Source organism: Medicago truncatula, chromosome 7 (assembly GCF_003473485.1).
Source record: "Medicago truncatula cultivar Jemalong A17 chromosome 7, MtrunA17r5.0-ANR, whole genome shotgun sequence".
NCBI lineage: Eukaryota > Viridiplantae > Streptophyta > Magnoliopsida > Fabales > Fabaceae > Medicago > Medicago truncatula.
In genome coordinates this window covers 30,955,636-30,978,445 of record NC_053048.1, presented here as the reverse complement: position 1 = coordinate 30,978,445, position 22,810 = coordinate 30,955,636, and the positions used below count along the sequence as shown (strand labels likewise).

Genomic DNA, 22,810 nt, shown 5'->3' with positions numbered 1-22,810 from the left:
CTCCTTATCCTTAAGAGTCTGCTTTTGTCATTTTCCAACTCCATACATGCTCATTTTTCCGTCATTGTATATTGCAAAACAATTCCAAAATCATCAAGGAAGATCATAGATGGACATGGACGTTGTTCTCCTGATCCATCATCATACAAATGATAGTATTCTCCACAACGCATGATACTTGACAGCCTTTATTTTCTTTCCATGTTGAATAGGTTTTAAAAAACGGTCCGTTACCGAGAAAAAAACCGCGACAAAAAGGTATTGGTAGCCGACGTTACCGTTTTTCACCGTATTTATGGAGTGAACAAAAATCACGAAGAAATGCCGTTACAGCCCCGACGAAACACCGCTACGGCCGCAAAAAAATGCCGTTCATGACGATAGACATAGAATCCGGATATTTTTTTCAATTGAGATAGATGAAAATCATATTTTTAGTACATATTTGATCATAAATTACACAGTGTTATCTCTTTATCTAGTTTAGAACTCCAAATCTATCTCTAGTTTAAGTTATTTACATTAGTATTATTATTTAAGAGTTGTGCAATGTTGTGATTAATTCACACCGCGACAACCGCAATTTGTATCGCAACAACCGGCCGAAATTGCAAAATCCTATACGCGACCGCGACCTTGACCGTGACAGTTGTTTAAAACCTTGGCTACTCTACTATGGATAGAAATTGTGGTCTCCAATGCCTCTTCCAAAAATAGAAAAATGACTTATCATACTCCTTATCCTTAAGAGTCTGCTTTTGTCATTTTCCAACTCCATACATGCTCATTTTTCCGTCATTGTATATTGCAAAACAATTCCAAAATCATCAAGGAAGATCATAGATGGACATGGACGTTGTTCTCCTGATCCATCATCATACAAATGATAGTATTCTCCACAACGCATGATACTTGACAGCCTTTATTTTCTTTCCATGTTGAATCTCAACTTCAATGATTTGAACATGTCCAAAGATTGAAGTATCATGCGTTGTGGGGAATACTATCATTTGTATTAAAGTCCGAAACATTAGGGTCCAAGAATTTTCTTCTACACAAGCCCTTGAATTTTTGTTCAGAGACATGACATTAACACTTATGCCATAAAGTGGTGGAATTTTGTTTTGATTTGTGGTCGTACCTTGTGACTCTATTTGCAATAATTCATTATGGGAACGCTCAATGTCGAGCAAATATAGATTAACAACTAAAGACCTATAACGAACAACATTCGAGTCATATGGGAGACTAAGTTTATCATCTCTTAATGAGCACGCATAACCAAATTTGTCCAGAATAGAAATTAAATTCTATCTAATAGACGGTGCAACAAAAGTCTCAACTAAATTCAAATGAAAATCAATCTTAAATAATCTAAAAATCCTTATAATTTTCATTGCAACTTTCAAGAATTCATTTCATATATATTTCAACGTGAACAATTTCATAGGTTGTATTGTTTGTAATTACTATTAAGAAAAGCCAAAGAAAATGACTTAGGCTAGTTGAAGTGCATCTTTCACAATTAGCGTTCTCAAACAGCCAACTATATATATATATATATACATACTATATTAAGAGTCACTTCCAGCAATAGTTTAAAAAATTTGTTAACTGACAAAAATAATGTCTTTACAAAAACTATTTCCAATATAGTCAACAAAGAAGTTTTTTTAAAATTTGTAAACTGTATTGTGAAATGTGATACGTGTTAAGAGATTGGTAAGCTATAACAAATGCAAATTTTATGGTACATCCAAAAGTTTGAGTATACCGATATACTAATTTGTTAAAATAATAATTAAATGAGTTGATTTTTGAGAAAAGTAATTATTTTCTGTAATTGACAATTATCAAAATTAAATATTATTTACCAAAAGTGTCGACAAAATAAATATAATTTTTCTGAATTTTTATTACTTATAACAAAGAATATTGATTATTTTTTAGGGTTAATAAGTCTTTACCCCCAAGTAATATAGGTCATTTTTTATTTTTATTTTGATTCACCCCCCTGTAAAATATTTTTGTTTTGATTTACCCCCCTAATAGGCCAAACAAAAACCAATTTTTTTTTTTTTGGGTTAATGGTGTTTTACCCCCCTGTAATATAGGTCATTTTTTGTTTTCCCCCCTGTAAAATATTTTTTTTGATTTACCCCCTGTAAAATATATTTTCTTTTGGAATACCCCCCTAATAGGTCATAAAAAAACGAAAAAATTCTGAAAAAAAAAAAATAAAGTCGTTTTTTTATGACCTATTAGGGGGGTATTAAAAAAAAAAAATTTACAAGGGGGTAAATCAAAAAAAATATTTTACAGGGGGGAAAACCAAATATGACCTATATTACAGGGGGGTAAAGCACCATTAACCCTTTTTTTTTCAAGAAATTTTTGTTTTTGTTTGGCCGACCTATTAGGGGTAAATCAAAACAAAAATATTTTACAGAGGGGTGAATCAAAATAAAAATTTTACAGGGTGGAAAACCGAAAATGACCTATATTACAGGGGGGTAAAGACCTATATTACAAGGGGGTAAGAAATGTTAAAAATTAAATATTATTTTTATAAACAATGGAATGATGTTTCTTATTATGAGATGATGTTTTCTAAAATATAAACAATTATAAATAGCTTTTTATTTTCATAAAATAATCGTTAATTTATCAATTTATGAAGCAAGAGTACCGGTACATCTCATTTTATTAGGTGTATCGTAGAAGTTCCCTATAACAAAAACGTACCTTTCTTATTTTAAAGGAAATAAATGCAAGTCACATATCGCATGTCACTTATTTACTTTAACAAGAAAAGAGGAACTAACCAAGTAATTGGTTACACGTGGTTAATAAACTTCTTAAAAAATGAATTATTTGAAATAACTTGAGTTTGGTTCTTAGATCAAACAATTCTTAATTAAATTATACTTATCTCAGAAACGAATTTCAAATAACTAGGGACCCCTCCTTCTAAGAGCTGAATAACACTAAGACCATGTATAATGGAAAAAAAATTTCAATACCCTTCAACACCCACTTTTTCAATTCTCAACAATCCACATCATACATAAAAACTTGTAGTAAAGTTATTGTGACATTTCCATATACATAAAAACTGCATGAGTCACATGTCATGCATTGGTAGATGATACTTCTAGGGATGCTAGTCGACAATTTGCCTATGTTTTTCTCCATTCTCTTTCTCTACTTTTTGGGTATTTACTAAAACTGTGAAAAAATTCTTAATTTCTAACTTCCTAAAAAGCATTTTAGGTTAAAGATTTAATTTTGAATATTTCCATCACATATCCAAACATACCATATTTCCTCTTTTTCTATCTAATTCTCCTTGCTTTTATTTAAAAAATACTTGTCAAATGAGTACTATATAATGAACTTAAAGCTTGCTATCCATATTACACGAACATAAGATAATAGAGTTGAAAGATAAAATTTTCACAAAAAATGGAAAAACACATTTGCCAATCTTTTCTCTTGGGACTTTTTTGCATTATGGTTGTCCTGGCTTCGGGTAAGAAACATATGATATCTTTCCCTTAAGTTCTAATTCTAACACATTTAACAAAAAATATTTATTATCTTCTTAATCTTTTTCTTGCATTTCAGTTTTTGAACCTTTTTCTTGCATTTAACAAAAATGATTTATTATCTTCTTAATCTTTATAGCAGGACTACCAACAGGAACCGATCCAGACATCGACTGCACTGGTCATGGACCATGTGTAGATTGCAAAGAAAGGTGCATTAATGAAGGATACAAAAAAGGAGGTGCGTGTTTAGGGTTTCCTCTTTGTTGCTGTATGAAGAATTAAAAGAAATCTACATTGAGGAGTTAACTAAATAAGAAGCTTCTTCCTCCATTGCTTTATGGAAGCTTTAATTATGAAATAATTATCAATGTGTTTTTACATTTCATTTTGGATGAATGATAAGAATAATGCATGTAACATGAAATAAAATATTCATCGGTGTATTTTCTTTAAGCTTCTTCCCATTTGTGTATTTAATTTCCATGTCATACCCTTAACGGAATCATATATTTAAGAAAGGGAGTTTCTACGGTACACCCTTAAATTAAGATGTACTGGTACACCTATTTCATAAATCAATAAATTAATGATTATTTTTATGTAATAAAGAGATATTTGTTGACTTTTATATTTTAGAAAATATTATTTCATAAGAAAAAACATCATTTCATTCTTTTTAAGAATCATACAATTTTTTTAAAATTTTATCGAAAAAATAATCAATATTCACTATATTATGAGTAATAAAAATAAAATAAAAAATTGAATTTTGATTTGCGGACACTTTTGAGAAATAAAATATAACTATTATAATTATAACTGATAGAAAATATATATTTTTTTCTAAAAAATAACTCATTAAACTATTAATTTAATATGTAGGTGTACCACTGCACTCAATTTTGTTGAGTGTACCGTAGAAATTGCCTTTAAGAAAATGATTAAATTGATTGTAAAAAAAATGATCAAATTGATTGACGTCATACAATTTCAGTGTTCTTTTTTTATCAATTAACTAAAATGACCGATCCTTATAATTTTAGAGACCAAATTGACAATTATCATTTCAAGAATAGATTTACTTCCTCCATTGTGTTCTCATAACCAAGTATATAGCACGAGCATTTGGGGAGACTCACCCGCACAAAGTAAAATTATACTAACTATAACTAATTTTTTCTCGACAAAAAATTAGGTGTTGTTCTTGTAGAGTAATTTTTTTTAATTAAAATTAGTATAAAAAGTTGCAAGAGATGAATCATAAGTAGTAATTTGCTATTTGTTTTTAAATGTTTTCGTTTCTTTTAACTCTAAACACATATCCCAATTCATCAAGGGTAACATAGAAAAAACCTAAATAAAGGGGTATCTTTTACTTAAAAAACATGCAAAGAGGTATTTTTCGATAGTTTTCACAATGCAACTTTTTTATAACATCAAAATGCATAGATGACGTTTATAATTTGTAAAAGTTTGGACATTTAAAGCTCTTTTGTCATATATTTTGCTATCTACAAGTCTCAGTTCAAATAAAATATAATTGTCATATATTTTGCTATCTATAAGTCTCAGTTCAAATAAAATATAAAAATTGATAATACAAAGGTCGTGACTTTGGTTCAAACTCCGGCCCCTTATCTTGTTTGGGTGAGTATTAGTGATTATTTTTCATCTTGTCTATTTATAAAAAAGATTATATATTTTGTTAAAATTTATAATATTTTTGTACTAAAAAAATAATGAACTACATCTTTACTCACTATAGAAAATTTCAACACCCACCGTAATTGGATTTAATCGAACATATTGAGAAAAAACATTGAACATAAAATAGATCTAACAAACATCTCAATATATATAATAAAACGGAAATGATTCTAAAAATATAGGAATGGACTACCTGTATTTTAGTCACACAACTTTAGCATATTTCAGGAAAAAGTGACAATAGTGTATTTTATATATTTCCCTAAAAAAAAAAAAAAATAGTGTAGTTTATATAGGGATTGCTAGAGGGTCGGTGGGGTTCACAACCTCTTCCTTCCTGGTCTGGCTTCGTGGGCTCTCTTTGGGCTCTTTTTTCGTTGTAGGTGTTTCTTTGGTGGGTGGCGTTCTTCGTTGGATGGGTCCTCTTAGTTGTTGTTACTAGTATCTTTTTTCTTTCTCTTTCAGGCGTTTGTTTTTCGGTGCCTTTGGTTTGGTTCTCTTACCCCGGTTGTGGGGCAAGAGTTTCCTCCTTCGGGTGTTTGTTAGTGGCGTCTTTGAATGCTCTTATTGGTTTATCTTAGCTTGTACTTTTCTTATCTTCTTATTTTTATTTTTATATAGTTTGCCATTAAAAAAAATAGTGTATTTTATGACATACAATTTCAGTAGGATAAGAGGTGGAGACAAAGAGATGGTGCCTACCTTTGAGGTAGGCTATACGAATCCATAATTTAACTAAGATGGTGTGGTTATTGTGTCTAAATATGTTTTTTTTATTTTTTAGGGATCGTCTACCTATGTGAAAGAGAGTGAATTTGGTTGTTTGGAGTTCAAACCTTGACTATATAATGCAATGAACTTACCAATTGAGCTAAATTTACAATGACTTTGACTACAAAATTCTAGTTCTAAATTAATATAATCAGTTGGTAGAGATAATGCATACTAACATTGGAGTTCAAACTCTGGACAACTTAGTTATTCATCTTAAAAAGTGAATTCTAACTGCTGGCTATTTGACAAAAATAAATTCAACAAAAATGAAAATTGTAGGTTAACAAAAAAAAAAAAAATTCTGCTCAAAATTCACAAAGGTAAAACAGAATAAAAACTTAAACCAATAGAAGTTGATAACAGAATGAAGATCTACAAAAAAACTGAAATGATAAAAAAATCCAGAGACAAATCTTAAGAAAGCAACACTAAAAAATTCAGTACGAAATCTACAAAAACCATAAATCAACAAATAAAAAACTAAAAACCAAATCCATCAGAGTTACTTGTGCGTCCAACCATCTTCGACGCTCGTCACACAAATATGAGAGAACCATTTGACATGTATGAGAGAAGGGAGGGGCCATTTCAATCTCTGATTTCTCTGGATATATGAGAGAACTAAGGAGACTAACTTGGAGGACGAGAGGAGATGAAGTGAAGAGTAATACCGGAGTGACTAGCTTCGAAACATAATAGGACTAGAATGTATCATTGGCATAAGGCAAACAAGATAATTAATTATTAATGCAAAGTCCTTGACTCTAAATATGCAAAATTCATAATCATCAAACAAAGAATATAGCATAATCTTAATGATTTAGCTTTATTTGATTGTTTCAAATCATGAAGGGCATTAGTTTAAGATTTTCTTGTCATTGGTTGCAAGAAATGGACCAAGACCATTAGTGAGAGCTGATGATGAGATCAACGAAGCTTTCAGAAGACTATGAGCCTGCAGTTCCACAAAAAAAAATTAAATATAAAAAACATGAACTTGTCAATACAAAATATTTTGCGTTGTCAATTATCACAATCATTCATACATGTGATTTTATAAATAGTTTATGACCAAAGTCCCAAGAGTTTTTATGATTGACAATAAAAAATTACTTATATTGAAGGGGAATCTGAACTAAATCATAATAATGAATAATCTAAGGAGCTTTGTCGAAATAAAAGAAATTAAATCGACAACTGCAAGTTTACCTCTTTATTGCCAATGCTAATCCTTCTTTCTTCCAAATCAGAGAGAGGAATTCTCATTTTAGTCAGAAAGGAAATCGCATCGGTTGAGGAACCTGGTGTGATGGCTAAGTCATCTGTTACCATATATGTTGAAGGACTCTTGATAATTTGTTTTCCATCAAAATTAGATTCGACTTGCTTAGACAAAAAATCTGATTTGGATTTAAAATATCGTGTACGATCCAAATCAACCATGCTCTTGAATAGATTATCTATGTTGTCTATACCAGAGTTTCCATTTAACATGTTCTCAACTCCTCCCAAAGGGAATCTCAAAAAATTCAGTAACAAGTCTGCAAAGTCCTCTTCACCCAAAACATACAATATTTTGTTGTTGGATTTTCTCATCATTGCCTTTACTTCTATTGTGCCCTTCACAAGTTGTGCTCCTGTAATGTAACAGCCCAAAAAATTGCCAGTTATTTACTTTAACTAAAGTAGTGAGCTAGGGGATAATTAGACAGTGGACAAAGAAACAAATAAAGCCCAACCATATTTCCTTAGGCCTAATCTTAGAAAGCAAAATCATAGGGATTTGATAAATTAGTAAGGGAAAAAGTGGCAACTTGGACACAACTATATAATCCTAAACATCAAACCAAAAATCAGAATTTTGGAAAAACTCTCTTCCCTCACTTTAATTCTCCATCACGTTCTCTCACTCTCTTCTACACACAAACCCTAAACCATAGTCACATAATTAATAATTTGCATTGGCACGCGGTACAGGTACGAGTTGACCGGTGATTTTGCAGAAAAATTATAGAAAAATATTTTTTTGTACCCTATGTAGACTTATGTTTTATGCTTTCTTAGGAAGTATTATATGATATATATTACATGGATTGATGATGATTGATTAAGACATATATATATATATATATATATATATATATATATATATATATATATATATATATCTCTTTTGGCAAAATGGAGGTGGCGGTTATTGATCGATGGAAAGTCCAAATGGAAAAGGGTGGTCAAAGAAAAGTATGGAATGTCGATGGCTTTTAATCCGGATGTTGTTAGTGCTAGTAGGCTTCATGTTAAATCATTGTGGTGGAGGAACATCTGTGGTCTAGGTGGGATGCTAGGTCACATGGGTTTGGTTTGGTTTTTAGGTAGAATGTCGGGACCTCCGTGTTTATATTATGAAAGTCATGCTTTACTGCTATATTGTATGCAAAACAGGCGGTGATTGTGGTATTGGGATTTCTAGACTTTGTACATATTTTCATCTATTTTACAAAAAATATTCTCTTTGACTGTTCACAGGAAAAAAAAAAACTAATTGAGGATTGCGGAACTGCATATTTTACATGTTTTTTTTATAATGTTTATGTTTTAATTGAAAATCTAGTTCAATGACAAGATTATGTTCTATCCCATTTTGAAAAGCTCAATGTGATAATTAATATCTCATATTTCATTTTTCAAGTATAATCCCTTTTAAAGTGTTAATAGTGTCGGATTACAGTCAGAGTCTAGATTAGGATTTTTCTATTTATATAGCATTGAGTTTTGTAACCTTTTATTATGTTTTAACGTTCAGGTTTAATGTATAAATTTTAAACTATAATTTTATGCTGAAAGTTTTATGAAAAGTTTTGAGTAAACTACATTAAATTTATTAGAAAATAACTCCACAATTGAGAAAAGGAAAACATTTACCTCTTATTTCAAAATGAGATGTTTCAGATCCAATGTTACTACCAATATCAAATACATTGAAAGGTCTTGGATTCTCAAGAAATAGTTTCTTCGACAAGAATACGTCTGTCAGAGGTGTCGCCGAGATTAAGGAGCACTTTACTAGATCTAGTATCTACAATAATAGAAATTGTTATGTCTTTTACACATTACACACAAATTGTAATGAAAAGAAAATCACATCACACATAAATTATACGAGTGTTGAGACTTGTATAAACAGACAGATAAACAGATAGATAGATAGATACATACCTCCTTACGAGTGACATCCACAGTCACTATCTTGATAGTATCTATGTTTTCACATCCAAGATACTTGAGTAGAGAGAAATACTATTTTGAGAAAGTTGAGAATTATCAGGCTTCACATTCAAATCATCTGAGATAAGAAAAGTTGCTGTTGCCGGAACAAAACCATTCTTAGGATGGTGTTTAACCACACATAACGAGGTTCTTTTCTTTTCGCAGCACTTGCAATTTCGCTTCGCAGGGTTATCAATGCACTCTTGTTTGCCACAATTAAAAGACCTCAATTTTTCTGTGTCATCAATGTTGAGTTTTAGATATTTGCAATATCGGTCCATTGAATTAATCGGTCGAACCAATAATTCTTTTTCAATAGCTGACCTGAATTTCTCTTTGTCAAGGTTGGCCACACTTTCGTATAACAAACTTAAGCTTCCAACACAAACATTCTCCATGTTAGATTCTTGACTCACAAGTCTTGCAATAGTGCCTAATGGCAAAGTTAAGAAACTTAGCAACACATCAACAAAGTCCTTCCCTGCTTGGACAAATAAAACTTTGTTTCTGACTTCATCTACCAAAATTTTCACAGAAACTTCAGTGCATGGGGACAAGCAATTGAAGTTACGTAGGAAAGTAGCCATGGAGAAGGGAAATAATAATTCTAAAGAGAGAGATAGTGAGAATAGAACACTCGAAGTATTCAATGGATTTATAAGTGATTTCCCAAGTTGCTGTTCGAACAAAATCCCATAATTATTGGGATAGTTAGCGGGTATATGGGAAGAACTATTCAAAAAGATTTTATCAATAAAAAAGAAAAAAGGTGTGGCACTTATGAATACAAATGGCATCAGAAGGCAATAGAAAATTATTATTCTTCCGAAAATAACTAGGGATTTTGATCAAAAGAATTAGTATTATTTTAAAATAGGCTAAAATATGCTTTTGGTCCCTGCAAATATAGCGAATTTGAGTTTTGGTTCCTGGTAAAAAAAAATTTTAAAATTCATCCTTGCAAAATTTTTTGTTTTTTAAAAAAGTCATTGACCCCACTTTCTTGTTGATTTGGCATAATATTGCTAAGGTGTCACTTGCTGAATGTACAAACTCATCCACGTGGAAAATACATGGCATTTCAAGTTTTTTTTTTAACATTTATAAATTAATTAATAATAATTAAATTGTTTTTCAAAATTAAGAAAACATTTAATTAAATTAAATAAATAGAATCAGAAAATGAAGAAAATTTTGAAATTAAAAAAACCTTTTTTTTTAATTTAATAAAAAAAAAACTAGTGAAATCAATTCATGATATCTTCTTTCCCACCGTGTTTGTTCATCAGCAAGAACAAGCTATCATCCTTATCTTCCACCCTTCAATGGATCAAGTTCTTTGCTTATTTACATTAAGAAGTTTACACCCAAAACAAAACTAATAAATTCTTATGTAACAAACTGCTTCTTCTTCAACTCAATTAAATCACACTCAAGTTTCACTTCTTTTTCAACTTTGTCAAATCAGATCCATATCCACTTCCAAACCTCTCTCCAATTATATCACTTCATTTGAGTTGATTTGTTGTAACTTCTCAACGGCAAAATCAAATCTTTATCTAATTGAGGAAAAACCCGGATGAAAAAAAATTGATTTTAAGGATTGGAGAGAGGAAAAGATTGAATCTCTGAAAGATTAAAGAAAAGGGTTTTGATTGAATGAGATGAGATGTGCAAAGTAGGAGAGTTGTATCATTACTGATTCTCACTATTCCCACTCCCTCACCTTCGTACCTTCTTCACCAAAGAAACTTATCACAAACAGAGGATGAGCATGGTGGTCGGTGGTGGTATTCCGGCGGCCATCGGTGGTTTCCTCTCAGAAATCTCTAGAAACAAAGAAACTTCATCTTTTTCTTAAATTTCTTCCTCAAACGTCATCCTTCTTCTTCACCAAAGATGAAAGAGAAAAAAAAATCTGGATTGGCTTTTTATGCTGATTGAATCTCTTGAAGATGAAGGTTATTGGAGAGAAGAAGAAAAAAACCGAATTGAATATGATGATGAAAAAGGATGGAGGTCAAATGAAGAAAGTCCATTGAAGATGATGAAGAATGATGGATGGATTGGGATTTGGGATGGATGAAGAAAAGGGGGAAATTGAACCCTAAAAAATTTCTTCCTTTTTAGATTATGTTTATTTAATTTAATTAAATGTTTTCTTAATTTTGAAAAACAATTTAATTACTATCAATTAATATATAAATGTTTAAAAAAAACTTGAAATGCCATGTATTTGCCACATGGATGAATATGTACAATCAACAAGTGACACCTAAGCAAAATAGTGCCAAATCAACAAGAAAGTGGGGCCAAGGACTTTTTTAAAAAACAAAAAATTTTGCAAGGATGGATTTCAATTTTTTTTTTTTTACCAGGGAGCAAAACCCAAACTCGCTATATTTGCAGGGACCAAAAACATATTTTAGCCTTTAAAATAATAATAAAAATAGATATTTTTCACTTTTACATCGTAAAAAACTATATTTGTCGATTATTATCCCATCACAAAAAAAAAATGTTATGGCAAAATTTTAGGCAAATTTAGCACCGTAGCATCCCCACCCTAATACCTTTCTTCATACATAGGAAACCACCATCAACCTCCACATACCACCACCGCTTTTCCTACCCATCATAAATTCAGAATTATTCCGTGGTCCTATCTTGCTCCACCTTCACAAAACATGATTCCAAAAGAAGCTCCCCAAAAAACTACACCAAAAGCCATTAAATCTATTTACGCAAGCTTTGAATAATATTTGCAAGATTCCATCATCACAACTTGGGTAAATACCTCTTTTCGTCCCTGTAATATTAGCGAATTCTGATTTTAGTCCTCTTGAATCGTTATTGAGAGTCGATCTCCATTAAGAAATGGTTGTGGAAGTTGTGAGCGAAATCCGGTTTTAGTCCCTGTAAAAAAAAAGATTTAGATTTTGTCCTTGTAATTTCATATTCTTCCACTTTTGGTCCCTCATTCCATCACGTAAGCAGAATCTGCATACATGATACGTAAAATGAAATGAGGGACCAAAAGTGGAGGAATCTGAAATTATAGGGACCAAAAGTGAGAGGAATCTGAAATTACAGGGACAAAATCTAAATCTTTTTTTTTACAAGGACTATATTGCAGGTATTTATAGATGTAACAATAATTTGTATGGAAGGATAATATACCCTAAAGGAGCTACCCCTTTAACTGTCTTTAACTTGCGAGCTAAGCTTGCACCTCTCTGGAAGGATCTGGGAAGTTGGGGTGAATGGTTTTTACGAATTTATGTTTTCGAATATTAAAATGTTAGAAGGGTTAGATCTGCTAGATCATGGAATCTTAACCATGGTTTTATCAAGTTTCTTACTTGGACCCGTGACTTTAACCCTAGTTTCCACAAAAATACATGTGCTGAAGTCTGGATGAAGATCTATGGTTTACCATAAGAATATTGGTACCCTAATATCATTTATGGTAGCATGTTTTCTTTCGTTACTTGAGAACAAGCAACAGTTTAAGTTTGAGGTTGTGATGACAAGTCATATGACGTTATTATTAGCATGTTTTTCAGGTATTTTTTGTAGTATTTATCCAGAATAGAGGAGTATTAGAACAATTGCATGTGGTTTTTAGGACATTTATAATGTTTTCTATATTGAGTGTAATTATAGTTTTACCCTAAACATAGAAATTCTAAGGTGTTTTGACGTAATTCTAGAAGAAGTCATGCAAACCGGGAAAACAAAACATTTGAAGACCTATGAAGACTTTGGAAAGATCATCAATGAAGATTCAATAGCCCTCATAAGATATTGCAAAGGAAGGAACTTTGTTCTCAAGTCCCAAGACATCTTATGTGAAAGCAAACACCCAATAAGACATAGAAACATACAATTTTGCACCGGATGCATCACCCCATGCACCTGGAGTATGCACCATGCGCCTAGGGCATGGCAAAAACAGCCTATGCTACCATCCATGCGCTTGGGGCATGCTTGGAGCGGGCCAGAAACCACTTTTTGAGTGCAAAAACCTGTTTTTAAGCCCAACCACAGGTGGAAACTGTCCCTATAAATATCATTCCTCTCATTCATAATTTTTCAGTCAGAACGAAGTGGTTTAAGAGGAAGGCAAGCACTAAGAGCTTCAAAGGTGGACGCTCTCTCCTCACTCTAAGAAAAAAAAAAAACTATTCTAACGGGGCATTTTTTACCCTTTATATTATTCTAGATAACTGAATTCAAGATCAAAAGAAGCAAAGTGTGAAGGGAGGATGCTCTGTCTCACCCTTTCAACAAACGTTAGCTTTTATAGTGTAGATGTATCATCCATGGGTGAGGATTCTCTCTATTTAATAAAATAAATGATGTATACATTTGAAGAGAGATAGACACATAAAATAGACAATGAGTCTTACCATTAAATGGATCCCATCATCAGTAATTACTTTTTAATTTTTTTTTTAATTTTTTTTGTATCTTTATCTCTCCAAATAAATGAAATGGAGATGATGATAGATGGAGAGGATCTTAACTCATCTTCCATACTCTCAACTTTTTACTATTTTGTTCCCAACATCTTGTGTTACCCTCCATCTGTACGAATGCTCTCTCTCTCCCAGCCTATCTCCCTCTCTCTCTAAGCTCTCTATTTGCATGACTCCAAACATATATATGCAAAAATGATTGATTAATTTTATGGGCTTGTGAAAATATGGACAAATACAAATATAAAAAATTGAAAAATTTGTGAATCAATTTTATTTTTGTAGATAAATGTCACTATATAAGTAATCAAAGTGGTTAATAAACTAGATTTAAAGAAAAATCTTTGGGCACAAAACCTCATGTATAACCTTTCTTCATGTCAAAATGTTAAAATTTGTGGATCTATTGTTGCTACATATTTTGGCCTTATCAAAATAAAAATAGTATCTTATGATATTGGAAATCAAGACTTTTGAAAGAGTGTGATATTGGAAAACTATTTTGCTAAACTATCGGTACATTTTGAGTACAAGATTCTAATTCTAACCAATCAATTGTTATTAGGATTAGAAGAATTGAACAAAAATGAAGATCGTAGGTTAACTAAAAATCAATAAAATGAAGCTCAAAATTCAAAATTAAATAGTAGAATTAAAACTTAAAGTAATAGAAATTGATAACAAAATCAAGATCTACTAAATCTGAAAAGATGGAAAATGCAGACAAATAATTAGAAAGAAAAAATAAAAATTAAGAACTTAAAAACTAAATCAACAAAAACCACCAATCTGCAAGTCAGAGACTAAAATCTACAAAAACCACAAATCTGCAAGAAAAAGTCTAAACCAAATCCATCAGAGTTACTTGTGCGTCCAACCATCTTCGACGCTCTTCACACAAAATATGAGAGAACCACATGTTTGAGAGAAGGAAGGTACCATTTCAATCTCTGATGTCTCTGCATATATGATAGAACTAAGGAGACTAACTAGAGGACGGGAGAAGATGAAGTGAAGAGTAATTCTGATATGACTAGCTTCGAAACATAATAGGACTACAATGTAAGATTGGAGGAAGGCAAACAAGCCAGTTATTAATGCAAAGTCCTTAACAATAAATATGCGAAATTCATAATCTGCAAACAAAGAATAAAGCATAATCTCAATGATTTAGCTTTATTTGATTGTTTCAAATCATGAAGTGCACTAGTTTAACATTTTCTTGTCATTGGTTGAAAGAAATGGACCAAGACCATTAGTTAGAGCTGATGATGAGATCAAAGAAGCTTTAAGAAGACTATGAGCCTGCAGTTCCACAAAAAAAATTAAAACATAAGAAACATGAACTTGTCGAAATAAAAGAAATGAAATTGACAACTGCAAGTTTACCTCTTTATTGCCAATGCTAATCATTCTTTCTTGCAAATCAGAGAGAGGAATTCTCATTTTAGTCAGAAAGGAAATCGCATCGGTTGAGGAACCTGGTGTGATGACTAAGTCATCTGTTACCATATATGTTGAAGGACTCTTGATGATTTGTTTTCCATCAAAATTAGATTTTACTTGCTTAGACAATAAATCTGATTTGGATCTAAAATATCTTTCAGGATCCAAATCAACCATGCTCTTGAATAGATTATCTATGTTGTCTAGGCCAGAGTTTCCATTTAACATGTTCTCAACTCCTCCCAAAGGGAATGTCAAAAAATTTAGTAACAAGTCTGCAAAGTCCTCTTCACCCAAAGCATACAGAATTTTCTTATTGGATTTTCTCACCATTGCCTTTACTTCTATTGTTCCCTTTACAAGGTGTGCTCCCATACTACCAAAATCTAAATCCAATACATTGACAGGTCTTGGTTTCTCAAGAAACAGTTTCTTCGACAAGAATACATCTGTTAGAGGTGTCGCCGACAATAAGGAGCACTTCACTAGATCTAGTATCTACAATAAAGCAATGTACAATGTTATACATTTTAGAATTTACAAAGGAAATTTAGATAAATTTGAACAAAATTTTGTGATTGTATTTATGGATAATAGTAATTAATAGTATGCTTCAACTTCATGGGAAATTATGTAAAATTCTATAGCTTTCAATATATGCAACATGAAAGTAGATACAAATTACAGCATATTTCTACCAAATTGTTATATGTCCATAACACAATTATATTGTAATCCTTAGATTTGGTAGGTGGACATGTCCTATGATTTCCTTTTAGAAGTAACTTCTTTTTACATTTTTTCATCTATATTCAAAAAGTTTTTTTAAGCAAAGAAAATCACATAACACATAAATTTGTATTTATGGATGGTAGTAGTATGCTTGAACTTCATGCGAGATCATGTAAAATTCTATAGCTTTTAATATATGCATCATGAAATTCTCTAGTTTTCAACATAATATGTAGCATTAACTTTCAATATATGCAACGTGAAATTCTATAATTATCAATATATATATGCAACATGAAAGTAGACAGAAAATTATAGCATATTTCTACGAAATTATTATATGTCTATAACACATTTATATTGTAATCTCCTAGGATTAGTAGGTGGACAATTCCTATGATTTCCTTTGGGAAGTAACTTATTTTTACGTTTTTTTCATCTATATTCATAAAGTTTTTTTTAGCAAATTTTAAAGCAAAGAAAATCACATTAGACATAAATTATACAAGAGTATTGAGAGATAGATACCTCCTTACGAGTGACATCAACAGTCACTATCTTGATGGAATCCATATTTTCACATCCAAGATACTTCAGAAGAGAAACACTATTTCGAGAAATTTGAGAATTATCAGGCTTCACATTCAAATCATCTGAGATAAGAAAAGTTGCGGTCACCGGAACAAAACCATTCTTAGCAGGTTTTTTAACCGCACATAAATTGGTTCTTTTCTTTTCACAGCAGTGGCAGTTTCGCTTCTTAGGTACATTGATGCACTTTTGGTTGCTGCTGCAATTAAAAAACCTCAATTTTTCTGTGTCATCAATGTTGAGTTTTAGATACTTGCAATATTCTTCCATCGAATTAATTGGTCGAACCAATAATTCTTTTTCAAAAGCTGACCTAAAATTATCTTTGTCAAGGTTGGCAACACTTTGATATAACAAGCTTAAGCTTCCAACACAAACATTCTCCATGTTAGATTCTTGACTCACAAGTCTTGCAATAGTGCCTAATGGCAAAGTTAAGAAACTTAGCAGCACATCAACAAAGTCCTTACCTGCTTGGACAAATAAAACTTTGTTTCTGACTTCATCTACCAAAATTTTCACAGAAACTTCATTGCATGGGGCAAAGCAATTGAAGTTACGTAGGAAAGTAGCCATGGAGAAGTGAAATAATAATTCTAAAGAGAGAGGGTGAGAATAGAACACTCGAAGTATTCAATGGATTTCCCAAGTGATTTCCCAAGTTTCTGCATCACTTAAAAGCAGCTGTTGTAAGTTGTAACAAAATCACATAATTGTTGGGATAGTTAGCGGGTAAGAGGGAAGAATTATTCAAAATGAAATGGTAAAAGACTTATCAGAAAAAGGTAATGCAGTTGTAAATTGACACATGGTGGTATCAGAAAAATAATTATCGAGGATTTTTGATTAAAAAATAATTATTGGTTTTTAAGATAATTAAAAGAATTAATGCACCAAAATAAAGTGTAAAAGCTTTTTTTTTTTTGAGAGCAAAGTGTAAAAGCTTTATTTACTGACGTTTTAGACGAGCACATCTTGTTCTTACGCTAATGTCTTTCGATTCCGATCACACCACCAAAACAATTCAAAGGACTTGAAGTAAAAATAGTGTTCATAAAGTGTAACTTCGTATCAATTCTTGAAGCAGGAAAAATTCTTTAAAGATGTGAAGACAATGTATCCACACCAAGACCAATTCTTACCTTCAATCTTTGATTAGTGGAACAAGAAAACTAGAGCATATTTATATTTTCTTTTGTTATGTTGTGATCAAATCAATTAAAGTCTATTTACAAGTCACACACAATACAATTAAATAGGATATGTTGACTCATCATAATGGTATTTTATTTTATATAATTAATTAATCATTATAAAAAGCAATTACCACATGGCAATTTCTACGGTTCACTCGATAATTTTGAGTGTACGGTACACCCGTGTATTTAAATGAATACTTTAATGATTTATTTTCTTTAGAAAAAAATATTTTCTATCATTTATAATTATAATAATTATATTTTATTTTTCAAAAGTGTCGGCAAAACAAAATTTAAATTTTTTTAATTTTTATTACTCATAATAGTGAATATTGATTATTTTTTTCATTAAATGTTAAAAAATTTAGTATAATTCTTATAAAAAATGAAATGATGTTTTTTCTTATGGGATAATATTTTCTAAAATATAAAAGTCGATAAATATCTCTTTATCACATAAAAATTATCGTTAACTTATAGATTTATGAAATAGGTGTACTGGTACACCTTAATTGAAAGGTGTACCTTAGAAACTCCCTTAATGGCATACTAACGCCAATTTATTTGCAAACACATTTTCTTACTAAAAGACCATTGACTTTTAGTAATTATATATCATTCTATATGTATAATGTCATATGATACAGAAAATGATCAACCATTGACCATTCCATATATACATATATATAATGTAACGTGCAACTCCCTTTTATTTTAATTTATTTTATAAACAAAAATATAATTTTCTCAATATATATATATTATTTGTATTCTTTGTACTAGCAAAAAATACAATAACTTCCACTTAGAAAATTAATATTTTGATTAATTAAATTCTCCATTCTAATCATCAAATAATAATATAATTCTTTAGCAATAACAATAACATTCGGTTGTGTGTGACCCTCAAGATTCAATACTAATAAACTGGTAATAGATTAATCAAATTAATATATTAATCAAGATAGGCGCTGAGTAACACTTTTTTTTTTTTTATCAAGTAGCCTAGTGGCTATGGCTCACACAATTTAATTGTGGAGAAGTGGGGTGTCTGGGGTTCGAACCCCGACCCCTGCATATAATATGCAGTATCCCTACCAACTGAGCTATGCTCACGGAGATTTGAGTAACACTCTTTAACATCTCATCCAGGTTGTATGAAGTATTATTTTACTTTCAAGAACCAAATAGAACGACATAATATTTTTCTTCCGCCGTTACAACTCTTGTTAACTTTAGAGCTTGAAACAATTGTCAAACTCTAATAAGTTAACATATATGACTTAAGAAACTCATTTATTTTTGGCTTAATTGCATGTTTGATCGCTTATGTTTATATTAGGTTTCAAGTTGGTCCCTTATGTTTTAAGAGTTTCAAGTTGGTTCAAAATGTTACTCACGTCGGAATAAGTTAGTCCTTCCACGACATAATATTTGTCATACCCTAAATTTTGACCAAGGATCCCATGGACGCGTGTCGTTTGACTCTAGCCGATCTCATGATTCAGTGAAAATTTCGGCAGGGAGGTATTTTAAAATACCTCATTTTTTGCTCCGATTGCAGGCACTTTCCTCTCGTTTTATTTCATTATCTAATTTCCATCTTTTATTTTTAATTTTAAAGTTAGTTACTTTTTTTTTAATAGTTAATAAATGTTTATTTTCCAGTTTTTGTCCAATAAAGTTAATAAGTCCTAAAATTCCAACAAGGGTCCTTTTTTTTTCTTTTTTCATTTCTCCTCCGTACGCCTCGTGTTCAGCCAATTTCACAGGGTCAATTTTTTGTTTCCAAATCTGGGAACGCGGTAGTAACTTCTGCAAGTTATTTCCTTATTCAATCCAACCCTAATGCTATAAAAGCAAACCTGCAAAATACAGAAAAGACAGACAATTTTCCACAGCCGCAAACCGAGAAACCACAGAATCACCAATCAGTAGCCGCAATCATCAAACCCTAATTTTCTTTCTCTTTCAAAAAATTTCAAAATCAAACACTCAAATCCAAACCGATTTCAACCAACACTTTATTCAAACCGAATCTGTTCATAAGCACCTCAAATAAATCAAGTTTCGCACTTAAACATCACCTTTTCTTTTGAATCCGTCACTTACAAACTCGAATCCGAACCCACAACAATAAGAGTAACGGATCCGATTTAAACAAAGGTTCAATCGCTCCGTTTCAACAAGTATCAGAACCGAGTTTGATGAACAGAAGCGAATTCAAAGATTAGAGAAGAAGCAGATCGGAATCCGAGGTAAAAAAAGGTAGTATTTTATTTTCGTGTTGTTTGAATGTAGATCTAGAACGTGTTGTTGCTTTTCTTTGAAATCTAAGTCCGGATCTATCACCTATGCGAAAAAGGATATAATAATATGTAATTGTTTTTGAAAAAGGAGGGTTTTGAAAACTCCGGCACGGTGGTGCACCACCGGCCACCGCGCCGGAAAACTCATGAAAAGAAGAACAGAGAAGAGGGAGACGTGAGATTAGAGAAGTGAAGAGAGAGAAATGAATGAAGAAAGTGAAAGAAATGGGTCTTACACCCTATTTATATAACCTCGAACCGGGCGGGTCTAACCGACCCGCCCACGACCCGTTTCTGCTTAAGCCCAGTTGTTCCTTTTTAATTTCACTACAGTTGTATTAATTACACCTCTGTTTTTGCTTTCTGCACCCCTTTGCTAAAAGAAAATTATCTAAAAAACTTACAAAAATATTGTGTTTGTTTTAATTTTTTATTTACTGTTTTTATTTTATAATTGCCATTTTTTTATTTATTTAGAATCATCTCATGCATATTTTAATTTCTTGTCATTTTATTGTCATTAATTTTTTATTTTTTTTTAGTGTGTATAATTAGGAAATTGATGTAATTTATTTTGCGCATTTTTTTATTTCTTATTATATTTCTCTTGAGACCATAGAATGTATCTAGGAGGGTATGTAATAGTGTAGTAACACACGCACCGACACTATGCCGCTTTATTTACCGCTTATTTTATTTTTGCTCCGTTACGTTAGTTTTTAAGGTTAGTCTAAAAAAAAATCAAATATGCAAAACTCCCAAAATATTTTCTTAATAAACCTTGGTTTGTAACCCAAGTGTTTTCCTTTTTATTTTCTTAATCAAATGCTTAATTGAATTAATATTCATAATAGACTTGACTTCTTTGTAATTAAAATTTGACCAACCTCACCTTATTTTATCTCATGCCTTGAGGCCTCTTATCTCTTCTTAAAACTATTTTCAAAAATTAAAATCAACCTAACCCACCAAAGAAATTCTTTAGGTGAACTACATTGGTTTTGATCCCTTTTCTTTAAGGGTATGTAGGCATAGGATTTTTATCCTTCCAAATCAAGTAAAAATAACCAAAAACATACTTCTTCTTCCCCCATTCTTTCACTTAGATTTTTTAGGTAATAAATTTCAAATAAGCAATGAATTTAGCACAAAGATAAATTAGGTAAGAGGTTCCTACGGGATACCGTAGACGCTTAGGGTGCTAGCACCTTCCCTTCGCGTAACCAACCCCCGAATCCAAAGTCTTGATGAGGGTTTTTACTCATTTTTTCCCTTCCCACGAATAAAAATCGAGAGTTCAAAGATTGACGATTCAAATCAATTAATGGTTTGATATCCGAAAATCACGAGCACAGAGATGGCGACTTCACTGGGGACTTAAATTCCACGCGGGTTAAACCCACCTTATTTTTATTTTATTTTGTGCTGTACTATTTGTTTATGCTTTGTGCATATTTGCTTGCATACCTTGTTACGTGAGTGGTGAGATAAGTCCTACACCCGGGCTTGAGTGAAGCATAAGATAGGACGGAGTACGATCATAGTGCCATACCAGGAGCGGTCCTGCGATATGTGTACACGTGATGTAACTCCACTCAACATAGGTCTTTCAAAAGTAATAATATGTCGTCATGAGCAGTCGTGATTGGCGTTATTATTTTTGAAGTCCGCTAAACGTTGAGGACCTTTAGATCACCCTTAACCCATCTTGGCTTTTTTTTAGGACGTAGTGCGGTGGCTAAACCAAGAGCAGTCTTGACTTTGGTCGACACGCGATACTACACTCAAACTAGACTTACTTATGGATGTTATTGGACTAGGAGCGGTCCTATACACCGATATGTTCATAAGGGAAGTTGTAATTTGGGAACTTGGTAGAACCCGTGATACAGGTACAATTTGAAACCATAGTCCTTACCAAATGGCGTTGTCACCTTTTGACTCCAACATTGTGGACTTAACCTCATTATGTATTCTATGTACTTCAGCATAAGCATGCATCCATGCATTCATTCATAAATGTATTTTTTTCATCCATTAAATTGTCGAAGGACTTAGACAAGCATTTTTTGTAAATATTGTAGATGGATTCTAAGACGAGGAGTATTAAGAAGTACACTTTCAAGAAACCGGATTTGACAAGGCTAAGGGAGTTAGCATCTCATGTGACTAATCCAAGAGATTTTCGAGAACGTCATGGGAGATTACTTGACCTCCTCAAAGTGAAGGTCGAAGATGGAATTTTAGAGACTTTGGTGCAGTTTTACGACCCAATTTGTCACTGCTTCACGTTTCCCGACTACCAGTTGGTCCCCACTCTTGAAGAATATTCCTTTTGGGTTGGCTTACCAGTATCCGAGGGAGAACCTTTCAACGGCCTTGAACCCAGCCCCAAAAATGCAACTATTGCAGAAGCCCTTCACCTCAAACCTTCTGACTTGGTTCATCCTCACTTCACCATTAAAAACAACCTCCAAGGCTTAACCGCCAAGTTCCTCTACCAAAAAGCCTCCGACTTTGTGAAAGCCAAAAAGACCAATGCCTTTGAATCTATTTTCACCTTACTCATATACGGCCTTTTCTTGTTTCCCAACATGGACAACTTTGTCGACCTCAACGCAATTAAGATTTTTCTAGCCAAGAACCCAGTTCCCACTTTACTTGCAAACACTTACCATTCTATTCACCACAGAAATATCCGAGAGGGTGGACTGATTGTTTGTTGTGCACCCCTGCTATACAGATGGTATGCT

The 22,810-nt window shown here is 32.0% G+C and overlaps 2 protein-coding genes and 1 long non-coding RNA gene across 3 annotated transcripts; 1 reads left to right on the top strand and 2 right to left on the bottom strand.

The window, feature by feature from the left end:
• The first annotated feature begins 3,421 nt into the window (after positions 1–3,421).
• On the top strand, positions 3,422–4,069 carry LOC120577134 (uncharacterized). The gene is made up of 2 exons (XR_005643187.1): positions 3,422–3,532; positions 3,688–4,069. It is a non-coding gene; the product is annotated as an uncharacterized lncRNA (long non-coding RNA).
• A 2,819-nt stretch (positions 4,070–6,888) lies between these two features.
• LOC25498690 (uncharacterized) lies at positions 6,889–9,886 on the bottom strand. The gene is made up of 5 exons (XM_024770953.1): positions 9,331–9,886; positions 9,249–9,289; positions 8,955–9,108; positions 7,242–7,669; positions 6,889–6,987 (listed from the first exon to the last, which is right to left on the bottom strand). The coding sequence occupies exons 1-5, from the start codon at positions 9,884–9,886 to the stop codon at positions 6,889–6,891; spliced, it is 1,278 nt and encodes a 425-aa protein (XP_024626721.1).
• Positions 9,887–14,641: 4,755 nt separating this feature from the next.
• Positions 14,642–17,125, bottom strand: LOC25498689 (uncharacterized). Its single transcript, XM_013593621.2, has 4 exons — positions 16,487–17,125; positions 15,170–15,724; positions 15,028–15,085; positions 14,642–14,916 (listed from the first exon to the last, which is right to left on the bottom strand). The coding sequence occupies exons 1-4, from the start codon at positions 17,123–17,125 to the stop codon at positions 14,642–14,644; spliced, it is 1,527 nt and encodes a 508-aa protein (XP_013449075.2).
• Positions 17,126–22,810: the final 5,685 nt, after the last annotated feature.